Source organism: Pseudonaja textilis, chromosome 2 (assembly GCF_049901715.1).
Source record: "Pseudonaja textilis isolate UNSWEBS1 chromosome 2, rPseTex1.2, whole genome shotgun sequence".
In the NCBI taxonomy this organism is placed as follows: Eukaryota; Metazoa; Chordata; class Lepidosauria; order Squamata; family Elapidae; genus Pseudonaja; species Pseudonaja textilis.
In genome coordinates this window covers 87,953,696-87,970,052 of record NC_141991.1, presented here as the reverse complement: position 1 = coordinate 87,970,052, position 16,357 = coordinate 87,953,696, and the positions used below count along the sequence as shown (strand labels likewise).

General features: G+C 39.2%; 1 protein-coding gene across 3 annotated transcripts in view; it reads right to left on the bottom strand.

Annotated features, from left to right (window-relative positions):
• Positions 1-16,357, bottom strand: part of AFAP1L1 (actin filament associated protein 1 like 1) — an 89,910-nt gene that overhangs the window by 3,074 nt on the left and 70,479 nt on the right. For all 3 annotated transcript variants that reach the window (XM_026696369.2, XM_087924539.1, XM_087924538.1), the window contains exons 9-17: positions 15,463-15,558; positions 13,471-13,564; positions 11,524-11,676; positions 10,222-10,433; positions 9,652-9,797; positions 7,482-7,560; positions 7,125-7,236; positions 6,119-6,283; positions 1,678-1,856 (exon numbers count right to left, since the gene is read on the bottom strand). In XM_026696369.2, the coding sequence (XP_026552154.2) occupies positions 1,678-1,856; positions 6,119-6,283; positions 7,125-7,236; positions 7,482-7,560; positions 9,652-9,797; positions 10,222-10,433; positions 11,524-11,676; positions 13,471-13,564; positions 15,463-15,558 (1,236 nt within the window). The remainder of the gene's footprint in view (positions 1-1,677; positions 1,857-6,118; positions 6,284-7,124; positions 7,237-7,481; positions 7,561-9,651; positions 9,798-10,221; positions 10,434-11,523; positions 11,677-13,470; positions 13,565-15,462; positions 15,559-16,357) is intronic.

The following is a 16,357-nucleotide window of genomic DNA, read 5'->3' as shown; positions in this document are numbered from 1 at the left end:
TGTTGAAGACTGGAAGAAGACAGATGCTTATTATTCCAAGGAGTTACTCACTAGGCACTGTTTATCTCTGTGAAGAAAATTAGGAATGGAAAGAATTACTTCTCCAACATAAATTGACCAGTGACAAAAGCTGTCTCTACCTTTTAAGGCCTGGTAAGTAGGGACAGCCTTCTCAGTTAGGATGTACTAGGTTAAGCTATCTTTAGAATAGTTTCCTTAGGGAGATTTGTCTGACACATGCTTTTTAAAATCTTGTTTAACATCAGAAAGAAACTTTCCCCCCTTTATCATGCAAAGATTTATTAAATGAATACTATTAATCAGCTGTTTTGATTTTACAATTATTATGTGTTTTATATTTAATAGTCTATGGTCATTATTACTTGACTCCCCCAGAAAAGGGTACCTTCTGATACTCTTTTTCTGACACAAATAAAGGAGTGAAATGAAAAGAATAATTTTCATTCTTTTCTGTGCATTCAAAGTATGTCTTGATATCTTATCCCATGCTTGCTCTTCTAACAAGCCAGTAGCACTTTCTTGGATGCTTTGTCCATCATGGAATATCTTGGCTTACTCTTTCTATAAGCACTCTAAAATGATATATCTAGTTTCAACTATTGTGGTTTTTGCTTGTTTCCCCAGGGGCCACCTAACTTCTCTCTTCCAGAGAGATGTCTGAGAAAATCAGATTCATCTAAGATGTCTAGTTTATGTCTCGTATGTCTAGTTTAAGAAAAGAAGGCCTAGGGATGACATGGTAGTGTTCCTATATCTCAGGAGTTGCCACAAAGAAGAGGGAATCAAGCTATTCTCCAAAGCATCTGATAGCAGGACAAGAAGCAATGGATGGAAACTAATCAAGGAGAGAAGCAATCTAGAACTAAGGAGAAATTTCCTGACAACTAGAACAATTAACCAGTGGAATGACCTCCAGGAGTTGTGAATGCTCCAACACTGGAAGTTTTTAAGAAGAGATTGGACAGCCATTTGTCTGAAATGGTATAGCGTTTCCTGCCTAAGCAGTGGGCTGGACTAGAAGACCTCCAAGATCCTTTCCAACTCTGTTATTCTATTAAGATGTTGCACCTCCTGAAAGTTCAGAGGGCAATATCACCTTGCAATAATTTTGGGGCAGTGTTTGAAGAGACGAAAGAAGACCCACGTGTACTCTATGTCTTCTTCAAACTTCTTGCAATTCCTCTCACTAACCACGCTGTAATAAACAAGTCTAACAAAGGCAGGTGCTTACTGCAGAAACTTGTCGATTAAAAAATATTCAGTAAAGTATAAACCCTAACAAAATAAACTGTAGATTTACAGGTAAGTGATGTAGGAAATGATTCAAAATAAGAGTTATTCACATTTATAAATTCACACCATGCCTTTTGTTTCTCCTTCAGTGGAAAGACTCAGAATCTAAAGACACTTTGGTTTTATTGATGCACAATAAGTGCACAGTTAAATATTCAATTATGAGGTTGGATACAATGGATTTATTTCAATGGAGAAAATGACACAAGAAGGCATGATCTTTCAAATAGTTGCCTCCAGCAAAACAAACAGTTGTAGTATTTTCATGACTGTCATCATTTTTGTTCTGTCCTTACATAGGTTACTTATCATATTGAAATGGCTATAATATGAGGCTGGAAAAGCCAACAGATATTTCTTTACCTTGTTTTCAGGCTTGGTGTTTACAGTTAGACCCAGAGCTGGCCCTCCTGCTAGTGACTGCTTCAACTGGTCTTTCACTTCTGTCAGCTTGATTTCTAGGTCTACCCGTCTTGCCTCATTTGCTTTGCACTGCTCCTCTAAGGCTGAAACATGCTGTTCGAGCTCCTTCAAGTCTTTCCCTGTTACCAACACAGATTTGTTTATTATTAAATTTGTTCGCTGCGCATCTTACCTCAGGGTATCTTACACGAAGCAAAACCTGAATGAAACGAATGAAACCATGCAGATTCTAGAGTTCGTATGTCTTTCCAAAATGGTTCTTCAGTGCAGCTAACAAAGTTCAAGATTAACATACAGCTGTGAATTGTGATTTATACAGAAAATCACAATATAAAGAAATGATCTAGAATGTAAGTGGTCAAAAATTGTTCCCCATTTCCTGGAGGATAAATCTACTCCATTTGATTTCTAGCTCTGAATTTCATGGGCCCAGCAGAATACTGGGCTAGATGTTGCATTTAATCTCTTGGTTGTAAGTGAGCCCAGAATTACCACATATGGTTTTAAACTTAGAAGAAGGGAGAGAGAATAAAAGTGATTGTCAAAGAAGACTACAGGTGAAACTCAAAAAATTAGAATATTGTGCAAAAGTTCATTTATTTCAGTAATGCAACTTAAAAGATGAAACTAATATATGAGATAGACTCATTACATGCAAAGCAAGATAGTTCAAGCTGTGATTTGTCATAATTGTGATGATTATGTCTTACAGCTCATGAAAACCCCAAATCCACAATCTCAGAAAATTAGAATATTACATGCAATCAATAAAACAAGGATTGTACATAAAACAATATCAGACCTCTGAAAAGTATAAACATGCAAATGTACTTAGTACTTGGTCTGGGCCCCTTTTGCAGCAATTACTGCCTCAATGCGGCATGGCATGGAAACTATCAGTCTGTGGCACTCCTGAGGTGGTATGGAAGACCAGGATGCTTCAATAGCGGCCTTCAGCTCTTCTGCATTGTTTGGTCTCATGTCTCTCATCTTTCTCTTGGCAATGCCCCATAGATTCTCTATGGGGTTCAGGTCAGGCGAGTTTGCTGGCCAATCAAGTACAGTAATCCCACGGTCATTGAACCAGGTTTTGGTGCTTTTGGCAGTGTGGGCAGGTGCCAAGTCCTGCTGGAAAATGAAGTCAGCATCCCCCATAAAAGCTCATCTGTGGAAGGAAGCATGAAGTGCTCCAAAATCTCCTGGTAGACGGCTGTGTTGACCCTGGACTTAATGAAGCACAGTGGACCAACACCAGCAGATGACATGGCTCCCCAAATCAACACAGACTGTGGAAACTTCACACTGGACTTCAAGCATCTTGCAGGGCGTGCCTCTCCATTCTTCCTCCACACTCTGGGTCCTTGGTTTCTAAATGAGATGCAAAAGCTGCTCTCATCAGAAAAGAGGACTTTGGACCACTGAGCAACAGACCAGTTCTGTTTTCTTTAGCCCAGGTAAGACGCATCTGATGTTGTTTGTTGTTCAGGAGCGGCTTGACAAGAGGAATATGACATTTGAAGCCCATGTCCAGGATCCGTCTGTGTGTGGTGGCTCTTGATCCACTGACTCCAGTCCCCAACACTTTTGAATGGCCTTTTCCTGAGAATCCTCTCTAGGCTGCGGTCATCCCTGCTGCTTGTGCACCTTTTTTTTCCACACGTTTCCCTTCCACATAACTTTCTATTAAGGTGATTTGATACAGCACTTTGGGAACATCCAACTTCCCAAATGTCAATGATGGTTTTCTGCACACCTGTCAGGTCAGCAGTCTTTCCCATGATTGTGATTTCTACTGAACCAGACTGAGAGATCATTTAAAGGCTCAGGAACCCTTTGCAGGTGTTATGGCTTAATTAGCTGATTAGAGTGGGACACTTTGAGCCTAGAATATTGAACCTTTTCACAATATTCTAATTTTCTGAGATTGTGGATTTGGGGTTTTCATGAGCTGTAAGCCATAATCATCTCAATTATGACACATCAAGGCTTGAACTATCTTGCTTTGCATGTAATGAGTCTACCTCATATATTAGTTTCACCTTTCAAGTTGCATTACTGAAATAAATGAACTTTTGCACAATATTCTAATTTTTTGAGTTTCACCTGTAAGTATTACAATACTACATGAAAATAAAAATGAAATGTATTCTTGTCACACTGATGATAAGAGCTGAAAAAACAGAAGATTAAAAACTTTGTTGATTGTTTATACTCTTTGTTCTAGGAAAATAGTTTGTGGTTGTATTTTCCTGGTGTTATTTCTCTTCCTACTTTTTCTTCATTTCATGATAGCTTTTTTAAAAAATGTTCTGGGTCTGTGTGTTTATAATGGATATAGGGAGTATATTTTTTTCTTCACCTTTTCATTGTGCTTGGGTGAGAAATATTTATGGATTTCTTTTAATCCTAATTCTGTGACAAGATCTGTGATAATTTCTTAGCCTATTATTCGGTATCAGCCTAGAGCACTGAAAATAATCATGCAATCTTTTATTTTAAAATCTGCACAGGTGCAATTTGAAATCAGCAGTAGCAATAATGGTATAGAAGTGCCCTGGAAAAAGCTATGGTAGAGGTAATCCTTGAATTAAAAGTTCATTTAGTGACCGGTTGAAGTTACAATGGCACTGAAAAAGTGACTTATGACTGTTTTTCACAACCATTTCACAACCATTGTATTCCCATGCTCACATGATCAAAATTTATACACTTGGCAACTTGACCCTGGGACATGTGGTCACCTTTTGTGACCTCGGGGTCATTAGGGAAGCCAGATTCACTTAACAACTGTGTTACTAACTTAACAATTGCAGTGATTCATTTAACAACTGTGACAAGAAAGATTGTAACATGGGACAATATTCACTTAACAAATGTCTTGCTTCACAACAAAAAGTTTGGGCTCATTGCACAGTGGCAGAGAAAAAGGCAATTCAGAGGGTGATTAAGATGGCTCAAAACATCATTGGCTGCTCACTCCCCTCTTTGGAAGAACTGTATAGGAATAGATGTAAGAGGAAGATATTTAATATATTGAATGACTCCTCTCATCCGGGACATCAGGTCTTTGAACTATTACCATCGAGAAGGAGATTCAGGGTATTAAGAACAAGGACGACTAGATTTAAGAACAGTTTTTATCCAAGTGCAGTTTTGAGTTTGAATGCAGGGTCATAAGACTTTTGTGGAATTTAATGGCTGAGAGTAATGGGGTATTTACATTTTTAAATTGTATAGAGATTATTGTATGGTTTGTTGTGTTTAGTTTTATTTTTCTTTCAATGGTGTTGTCCAGTTTTACTTGTAGAAGAGCACCTCATTTCGTTGCACCCGCTTGCAAGTGTAATGACAAATAAATTCTTATGTCTTATGTCTTATTTATAGTCATAAATCAAGGACTACATATAATAGATTTTACTGTCCTCTACCGTCCAAGTTTTCAGATACCTTAGGAATAGTATTTATATTTTTAAATGGAAAGCATGGTTTTTCCAGTAGGTGGAGTACCTGAGCTTTCATTTCTGGAAGGCAGGAATCATTTCAGTGATCAATTTGAAGCTGTGTGGATTTGGCAGATTGAAGAGATATTAACTATGTACCTAGCATTAAGTGGGAAGGAATGAGATGCAAAGCCTAAAAGCATGCTCTACCATCTAATAATGTGGAGGTACAGGTAGATCTCAGGTTACAAGGGCAACTGGGATTGGGAACTCTCACTGATGTGGTTGTAAGCATGATATCATGTGACTGGATTGCTTAGTCTTGGTTAGCCATTGTTAAACAAGGATTGTGTGGGGGCAATTAAGTGAGGAGCTTACGTGATCATGATTTTCAACTTCCTGCCGGCTTTCCCATTGACTCTGCTTGTGGGAAGCCAGAAGACACCAGAAATTTCAATCTTAGGACCGCAGGGATGTTGTAATACCTGGAACTCTGAAGGGCCATTGTAAGTCCCTGTCATAACTTTGAATGGTTGCTGAAGAAATGATGGTAAGGATTACTTGTAATCTTTTGCAGGAAATCACCTGATGCCGTTTCTTCTTTATCAACAGACTGTCACAGCAAGGCTAACTCATTGATCCCTCAAAGTGAGGGAGGCAAAGAGCACAGGTGGTTTTGGGGAGGTCATAGCAAGTGGGGTGCAACTCTGAGCTGCACAGTTTCAAACAGAAATATCTGCCAACTGACAATGAAGAAAATCTTCTAGAAGTCAGGGGAGAGACTTAGATGTAGATCTTCTTACCTATTGCATACTGAACAAAAAAAAACCCCATTTCCATAAACTTACTGGACCTTGAATTTTGAAATTTCAGCTTTTATAATGTGGACAATAGAAAAGGCACTGCCTCCTCACTGCCCTTGCCTTGAAGCAGGACTGTACCTGTTTTGCTCTTCATGGCCTCCCGTAGTTCCCGTTTTTCCTTACGCAGCTCAATAAGCTCATTTCTAATGGACGCCTTCTCCTTTTCCAGCTTATCTTTCTCTGTTAGGAACCTCCGAGCATCTTCCTCAGCCCGGTTCTTTCCATATTTGTAATTATTGGCATCTGTACAATACATACATACACAACAGACAGGTTCTTGAGGGGACCTCTGTTTTAGCAGCAAAGAAAGCGAATGAGGCTGACCAAGCTCAAAGAGACACAATTCCCCATTTAAAACTCAAATTAAACCAAACCAAAAAGTGTCATCAGTTAACTCTCGTGCTTCCAATATAACTCCCTTGTTTTCCAGATATTGCTCATTACCGATATTTCTAGCACTTGATAAGTGAATTATTAATGAGTTTGTTACAACTGTAGCGTAGCCTAGCACCCTTGGTAAAATAATTTTAGCTATTAAGAAAATGCCTGTGGCAGTACGCCTGGACAGCACCGTCCTCATAGGCCAAATTTCAGAGGATCATATTGCAGCCCAGGAATTTCCAGGCGGACTTTGCTCATTGCAGCATTCTTACAGCCATGGCAGGAAATTGCAAATAGAAAATTAGGACTCTCATTTACACTCTGCCATTTCAAGACTGCATCCCAAGTAAGAAGGGGACTCTATAAAAAGGGAAAATACAGCATTAACTTAAGTTTATAAGGATGTTCGCCAGGCCTGCACATTGGGATTCTTACATTATCAGAGACATAAGCAATCCTTGGTCATTAAGAAGCAGACTACAAGTCATATGCAATCAAATCTTATGACAAAAGCAGAAACATTGAACAAGGAACCAGTTCTGTGCTTCGATATGTTGTGCTATGCAGCTGGATTTTTTTTTTAAATAAAATTTTAGGAACGGGGCGTTTCTGACAAATCCCTCTCCCCTCCCCCCATTCCCTCTTTCTTAGTTGGTTGATCCAGGGCATTATGCCAAATATATGACAGATAAATCCAACCTACTTGATGCATGACGCTTGACTTTAACTTGTGGATCTATACGACGTGATTTCTCACTGCAAGAAGAGCCATGGCGCTTCACCTGAGATCCTGATGGCCACCCTGATTTTTCTGACTGCACAAAGGAAACAGGAGAGCAAAAACAATTGTAAGGTCATAAAGAGCATTACCATGGAGGTATCATTAAGAAATCCAGTTTTTCCCCAGACTGTGGAAACAGCTTTTCCTACTATTTCTGCCTAGGAACAGTTCTCTACAAGTTGCCAAGCAACCGGGAAGGGAGGGTCATATGAAGCTACAAGAATAGTGATGTCAAGGAAATTTTTAAAAAGAAAGAAAATAGGATAATATTTTTGCTACCTCCACCTTCTCATAGGGGACTTCATCATATAACACATGAGTTAGCTCTGTTTGGTTCTCAAGAGAGGAGCTGGCCCACCTGAAGAAGAAGAAATAGATTAAAAACAGCTTTAATTTTCTAAGCAAGTATTTAATAAGTAAAGATGATAAGGCTCTTTCTCCACCCTCTACTAACTGAATCTAAACACTTCTGGAATTCCATAACAAATGTCACCTCATCTTACTGTATTTAGCCAAAGCTAGTATTTTTGGTAAGGCAGGAGAGAATATGTCTTTTAAAAAGTGGAAAATCCCCCAAATAGGAGATAATTAGTCTTTGATTCTTGAGGATATATCAAATGAAATATTGTGCAGATTTCTTTTATCCAGACTTTTTAGCTGCATGGAGGTTGAATCTCTGCAATTGCTGCTTATAGGACTGGAATTGTTACAAGCTGCAATCCAGCATTACTGGAGGACAGAAATATATAAAATGTGAAGTGCACATCCAAAATAGAGACAGGATCCCTTGGGATACCTGTCCCTATGACAAATCTGGGCTTGCTGTTATATAAGGACTTGATACATCAAACTAAGACAAAACACAGCTGAAGAGTAGCTTACCGAGAGAACCTTAGCTCCCACAAAGCTGAAATCCTCCCAGAAAGCATCTCTTATGCTCTCAAATATTCCTGAAATACACTGAATGAAGGATTTCCCCTGCCTTCCTTTCACAGAAGGAAAATCCTTTGGGAGGGAACGGGGTGGGGTGGGGTGAGGGGGCAGCTAAAGGTATGGAACTGAAATCCTAAAAATTTCAGCTCTGTTCATGCAGTCTGTTGAAGGATTTCCCCTCTCCTCTGTAACCTCCACTTGCAGCCTTCCCTACAGGCTTCCCCATTGATTTTCTGGGGAAGCCAGCAGATAAGATTGCACATGGTAATCACGTGATCACGGGCAGGGATGGGATCCGACTGGTATAACTACCAGTTCTGTCTATTAGCGTCACACGTGCATGTGCGAGTCACGCAAGTGCAATTTACAACCTGCTGAGCTGCCCGGACAGCTGAGCAGTGCTGCGTTTGGAAAAGCCCCCCTTTTCCTGCTTTTTCAACTGCAGCTGTGTTGCACAAAGCAGCTGAAGTTGAAAAAGCAGGAAATAAAGGTCAGGTAAGAATCCGGGCGGGTGGGTGGGCCAAAACAGCAGCAGACATAGAACCAGTTTGGAGCAACCGGTTCTACAGAGGTGGACAGAACCAATAGAAGCCCACCCTTGATCAGGGGGCACCTAACAACAGATCCTAAATGCAAGTTAGTTGCCAAGTGCCTGACATGCAGTTCACATTACTGTGGGGAGGTGTAGGGGGATAGTTCAATGTTTTACATATTTTATGGACCATAAAGCTCTCTTTCCTACACTGAAGTAACTATGAATGGCTATTAAGTGAGTGGTCATACACTGAAGACTATATTTATATACTTCTCACATTAGGGAGTAGTATACACTTATTTTTTTCTATATGCACACAGTCAAAAATTTTCTCTGGCAATGTAGCTTACTTTTAAGAATCAAAGAGTAAGTCAAATATCACAAATATAGATTTACGTGTTCTAGGCTTTGTCTTAACTAACCCTATCATAGATGACTTAGCATCTCTTGTATCATGGCCCCATGATCTTGCATTCATTATATCTCAAGCCCATGAGTAAGATCAGCTTAAGTCATTTGTTTTAGCAATGCTTAAGCAACATTCTCCACCCCATCCCCTCAATTCCAACAATGCCCAAGGGCAGCTTCAAGGCAATCTAAAATCTGCTAGGCACTCCTTACTATGAACGAACATCAAGTGACTAGTACGGACTGGGAATAGAGACGTGCCTGAAACTGTCACAGATAACATCAAATGACATGCTAGAATAGTGCTCTGTTGATTCAAGGAAGAGAGAAAAGAACTCAGCCGTAGATACCTTTAGTTTGACACCTTCTCATTGCTATACTCATAGCCTAAAAGGCACCTATATTCCATGCTTATCTATTTGCCACTTAGATTCAAAAAAGTTTTAAGAAATATCAGGAAATTTATTCTTGTCATCGACCAGGAGATAGTATAGAAGCAATCTGCAGAGGCAGATTCAGAGCCCCTTGTCAACCTAGCTATGTTACAAACATATTAGGAAGAGGAGCTCTTACATATAAGAGTGTCTCACTGCATTGATGATGTTGGCTATTTTCTCAACGTCTACATAATCATAATGCAAGGTCTCTGGAGTAGTCTGGGAACCAGTTTCAACCAGCAGCAACCCAAGCCAACGTCCCAGATCTTCATAGCTGTTTGCCTAAACAATTACATGATATACAAAATAAAGTCATAAATATTTCTCTCGGAAGCAATAGAACATTTCTTCCTGCAAGTTAAGCAAGGTAAAGGTATAACTTTACAGCAGTACTACCTAATCAAATAAAGATCATCTCCGTTTATTTATTTCTACTGGATGCAGTGAATAGATCCAATAGCATGCTAAATCATTTGTCTGATTTTGGCTTAGTGTGTTGTGTGAATTCAACAACTGTGATTTAGAAATAGTGGGTTATGTATTAGTGCAATGTGGTCATGTGTAGCTTATTCAATAAATCATAGTGAAAATAAACTATGGCAGATCACAGGATATGGAAACACTGAACCTACACTTCTAAATGTACGTGTGTAGAGGTGTAAATAAAAGCACTCTTATTCCTTAAGAAAACCGAAAGCTCCTTTACCTCTAAGGCAGAGACTTCTTGTCCATTGCGAAGGATACGAAAAGCAAAAGGATGCTTGGGGCCCAGTCCTGGTGCCACCTCACATCCCCTCAGGACAATGGCATTCACATGGGTCCTTAAATCTGTGCGGTCCTTATGGAAATAAAGCATGTTGCCTTTTAAACGACACCAACGTTCCTTCCAACATTGGTTAACAAGAACATGCAAGTAGCCTGCCAGGAGATATGAAAGAAGATCAGTATTAGAGCAATGACCAACGAGAGAGAGAGAGAGAGAGAGAGAGAGAGAGATTAAAAGATCGTTTCTTAGCCAATCAAAAAATGTTGTACTTAGATATGATGCAGTTGGTTCCCAAATCCAAAATTACTTCAGACTAAAGGAGGGGCAACCTGGTGTTTTCCAGATGTAATTGACTTTTAACACTGGAGCTGGACACTTGGAATTAAATAACATCTGGATGGTTACAAGTTTCCCCTTCCCAACATTATCATCACTGAGATATTTTTCCTTACATAGGGTGTCTATTTTTACACACACACACACACACATCATGAATTTCGAATAGCATCACCTGTGCTCTAAATGATTTGTTGTCTATCTTAAAATAAGAGAAACAAGGCAGTTTTGTAAGACCCTTGCATTGAACAAATAGAATATGTAGATGTCAGCACCAAGGTCTTGCAAAGTAATTGTTTTATTGTTTTAGGAAAATGGAAAGTGGCGGGGGGAATTATCCCAGGGATGCATGAGGCTACTATAACAACCAAGGCTACTATGTGCTGGAATTCCCTTTGAAACTTCATAAAGAAATGAGTGTCCACTTATCTATTACTTTTATTATCTACCTGCAGTGCAAGGAAATAGCAGAGCAAGCATTTCTATCCCTACCATCGCCTCCAATTTACCCAGTAACTGATTCCCTCTTAAATGTGCTCCTACTCATGTCCAGGGGTGGGATGCTACCGGCTCTATAGAACCGGTAGCTCTGAAGAACAGCAGACACCGAACCGGTTCTGTCTTTGCTGCTGTTTGCCTCACCCGCCCGCCTGGGCTCTTACCTGTCCTTTATTTCCTGCTTTTTCAACCTCAGCTGCTTTGCGCGGCAGAGCTGAAGTTAAACAAGCAGGAAAAAAGAGGCTTTTAAAACATTGTGCAATGGCGCACTGAGCTTTTCAGCTCTCCGGGTGGCACAGCTTAAGATTTTTTTACATGCGCAAAGTGCACGTGCGCAGGCAAAACGTAGTCACTGAACCGGTAATAACACCGGTTGAATCCCACCCCTGCTGGTATCCTGATACAAACCACAGCAAGGGATGTCTTCTTCTGTAGAGGATGTTTGAGTATCTTCAGGAGAAGCCTTTTTCTTTGAGAAGCTGATTATCCTGGTTATTTTCCTCCCAGCAGCTCTACTCACAGAGCCCTTGAGCTCAGCCAAGCCACTTTTTTTGCTTTTCCCTTGGAGAATGAACAGAACATGAAATGTGCATGTTACTTATCTGAGCGAACAAAAATTCATGAGTAGTTTAAAGGTTTTCCTGCCATCCTCCATAATTATCTAGAGAATATCTCTGCATTTATCAAATAAATAGTATTCTGGGAGATCATATGCTTTTGCCTCTTAATTGATGAGCTACGGCGGCACAGTGCTTAGAGTGCAGTACTGCAGGCTATTTCTGCTGACTGCCGGCTGCCTTCCATTTGGCAGTTCAAATCCCACCAGGCTCAAGGTTGACTCAGCCTTCCATCTTTCCGAGATGGGTAAAATGAGGACCCAGATTGTTGGGGGCAAGGCCCTGGCTCTGTAAACCGCTTAGAGAGGGCTGTACAGCACTGTATAATGGGTATATTAGTCTATGTGCTATTGGTATGTTTTTTTATTTAAAAAATAATAATATTTTTTTCAACTTCTATCTTTTAAAAAAGCATTTGCTTCATTTTTACCTTCTATGTGAAAAATGGGCAACTGCATGTTTCAGGATAGCCACACGTACATTGTATATTTGCCAAATGAAAAGGGGCAAAATGTATGTTAGATAGTATGAACTGGTGTTATCTAGATTGTTGTAGGTGCACGTGAAGCAACAAATTTATAAGTTGGTGATAGTTTCATGATACCTGTATCTTGTAAGCGATTAACAAATCAAATAAATACTTAAAAAGATATGCTTCATTGAATGGTGATAAAGAAAGGACCAGAGATAATTTTACAAAAAGTTATTTTATTAGGTGATATAAACAGATGAGTGGGGACAAGATAAGGGAGTACAGAAAAAGAGGCATTCTTAAAGGTTGACTGTAGCAATTGTTTGGCAGGAAACCATTTTGGAAAACATCTGTTTTGTATATCTCCTTTAAGCTTAGGTCATTTTAGCATCTTTGCCACAGAGATTTTTCAAAACAAGTACAAGAGTCCACTGCTTCTACTTGGATTTCTGTACAATTCCCTTCTTTTGTTTTCCTTATATTCCATTTTTTCAGCAAACTCTTTTTATGTCTTATTGAAGAGATTGTCTGATTAAATCTTTTCATAAAATATTTATTGATTACAACACTGAACAATTACCTAATTACCTCTTATATTTTAGGACTTGTCCAGTGTTTGTAGCAGTGATGGGATTCAATTTTTTTTACTAAATTTTTTTTTCAAATTTTTTTACTTTACTGTGGGCGTGGCTTGGTGGGCGTGACAGGGAAAGGATACTGTAAAATTTCCAGTCAGAGGTGATATTTGCCGGTTCTCCAAACTACTCAAAATTTCTGCTACCAGTTCTCTAGAACTGGTCAGAACCTGCTGAATACTACCTCTGGTTTGTAGTTTTTGTATATCTACATCTTTGGGCAGAAAGATTCAAAACTATATCCCTTCTAGTTCACCCAGAGTTGGGCTGAAGGGAGAAATCCTGAGTAAAAAAAGTAGTAACTCCCAGATGGATAAACTAGAATGGATCAAATAGTTAAGTCTGTAAGGTGACAAGCTTATTGAGATTATCTTTTACCAATGAGATCTTAGAAACACTAGATAAGTTTTAAATTATCCCTCTGTGGTACCAATAAAGGAGAATATTTGTAGCTCAGGGTTGAAATGAGGGGTCCCGGGTACCCTCTGAGCTTGTTTTCTTGCAGACATTTCATTACCCAAACTAGGTAACGTCATCAGTGTTAGTGACTATACTAAGTCCTATAGTGTAGGTGCTCTAATTCAAAGCCATTTTTTCTCCCTTATATAAAGTGGGAAGATATCAGACTCACCTTGTTCGTGGCTCTCCCTTTGGGGCAGAGAAGAACCATTTTCTGCTGTTGCTATGATGTCAGAGTCAGAAGTAAGTTTATCCTGAGACGATTTCTGGTCAAAGAAGAACATACATCCAGTGGGTTGTCAGTATTTCCCCCCCAGAGCTTCCTCTCCAGGTTCAAAATGCTTACAGATTAATTGCCTTCACCAAGCAAAGCTCACTGAAGAAAGTGATCTTGGTTGCTATCCAAAACAGTACTCAAATGCTCTTTACTTTGAAAATACACAATTGTAAGTCATTCTGGGAAAAGTTAAGTTTTGAAGAACAACACAGATACTTTGATTAACAAACAGACAAAAAATAGTTATTTCCATCTGCAGGGTTGCTGTTGGTTACTTAAGAACTGATTTTTTTTAAAAAAAGAGTTTGCATTATGTTCCCCACAAGAAAGATGCCTTCTTCCAAAATCTTCATATCAGAGCCAGGTGTCTCCTTTATAAGTGGGCCTCATGCTGGTCTTAAGCTCTGAGGTAAAGATTGCACTGTTTATTCAGACTGAGAACCACTCTTGGCACTAGAGGGGGGCTAGGAAAGAATTCCAAAAGGAGATGGGCAGGTTTTTTTAAAAAAATGTAATGCAATTACAGACAGTTCTTGACTTAGGATCTTGCTTAGAGATCATTTGAAGTTACAATGGTCCTCTTTCCCTGGCTACTTATGACCAGGTCTGAAATTCCAACAACTGCTTCCCCCGCATCAATACAGTCACACAATTGCATTTTGGGTGCCTGGCAACCGGCTCACATTTATGGCCATTTGCCATGTCCTCTGATCATAATTTACAACATTTTTTTTTACATGAAACCAGTGTTTACTTCCAGTTTCCAGCAAAAGAATGCCTATCGTGGACAATGGATTAACTTAATGACTAGTGTTCACTTAACAATCAGAGTGATTGTTGATTGTTGATTTTCTAAAGCACCTGTAGGTCAGACAGGGAACAATGAATGGAAACTGAACAAGGAGAGATTTAACCTGGAAATAAGGAGAAAGTTTTTGACAGTAAGAATAATCAACCAATGGAACAGCTTGCCCTCGGAAATTGTTGGAGCACCATCACTTGAGACTTTCAAGAAGAGATTGGACTGCCATTTGTCAGAAATGATGTAGGGTCTCCCACTTGGGTGGGGGGTTGGACTAGATGACCTACAAGGTCCCTTCCAACTCTGATTATCTGTTATCTGTTAACTACCACAGCGAAAAAGGTTGTAAAATTGTGCTTCATCACATAGGGTGTCAGGATTCCGGCAGTTACTCCAATTAAATCATGAGCCTTGAGCCACACTCCCAAAACTAAAAAGGATTTATTTGAAGTTAACATTCTACGTCTGGCATTAACCTGGGTGTAGCCAATTCTGAGATACGTAATTCACTGTCACCCTTGATCCTGCTTTCCCCCCTACCCCTCTGGGTGTATCATCCAATGAAAAACATCCATAGCCAAAAGTCATCAATCATGCTCTCCAATTAGATTTTTGTGAGGCAGAAGCTTCAGTCATCTAATCAGTCTTTGAAGAAAATATGAATGGAATGTACTTTCAATTCCACACTACTGTCTGCTCTTTGAAGCTCCCCCACTTCTTTCTGTTGTCAACTATAAAACGTGTATACAAAATGTTTTATGAGTTGACATTGGGACCTGTTTAATGACCAGCACAACTTATAACCTTAATTCTGAGCTCAATTATAGTCATAAGTTGAGGACTATCTACAAATACTTTTTTTCTGATTCCAATGAAAATCTCTTCCTCCAGCTGCTACTTGCATGGGATGGAGTCTTTTCTGTTACACTTGGCGTATTGTTTAAATTAAGTGTAGATCACAACAGATAAAAATAGGTTACACTCTCTTCTCTTCCACTTGCTACTTATATGTGGAAAAGTACACTTGAATAGTATATGTATGATGACCAGCTTTTCCTGGGAACAGAACTTTTAAGAAATTTTACCTTATCATGGTCCATCTTCAAGGTAAGTGTAGGAGATAGAGGAACTTCACTTCCATTTAATCCTCCTCCAGTGGGATTGCTTACTTCCTTTATCACCTGGGCAGGAGATACAGTTTTGAATGATAGTAATAAATTTCACCACTTTTCAAACAGGGATACACCTCTGCTATAATAAAAAGCTCACTTCATTTCAAACTGTCAGGTTGCATTTTTCCAGGCATTGAAATGCCCTCCAGGTTTCCTTGCCTTGCAAAATATTATGACAAACTCCATCTGGGATCACAGGTTAGCGGCTGAAAAACCAACTCTTGATTCGGGAGCTATGAACTATGATTGCCATTTATCAAATTTGAGAAATAAAGAAAAAAAACTTGTGATCAATTTTTGAGGAATAGAAATTAATATATACAAGCCTACTGAAAACAAGTGTCCTCCAAATAATTTGGGACCACTCCTAGCCAGGAATCCTGGAAATCAGAAACCCAGTACATGGTCAGCATCCAGATTGAAAAAGGCAGTTCTACACCTAATTCTTCATCTTGTTTGCAGGATTAGTTTCTAACACTAGCTATGTCTGATTAAGTTATGTTAAACTAACACCAGTTTAATGTCTAAGGGTATCATTTGGCTAACAGAGCCTAACTCAAGATAATGTTTTCCTTATACCTCGTAACATAGAAGGAGACAAAATTATAAAGTTCATTCAATAGCTCATTCATTAACTAGATTTTGCTGATTGCATTATTCCTACTCCCAGTTTCTCTAATATTTCAGCAGAGAATGTTGACATAAGTTTTAAGGAGATAAGAGCTGACAATACAGGGCAGTAGCTTTTTCCTTATATGGTAGGAAGTTCATCCATTTCCTGCTCTATCTCATTCACGTTGGGTTATAT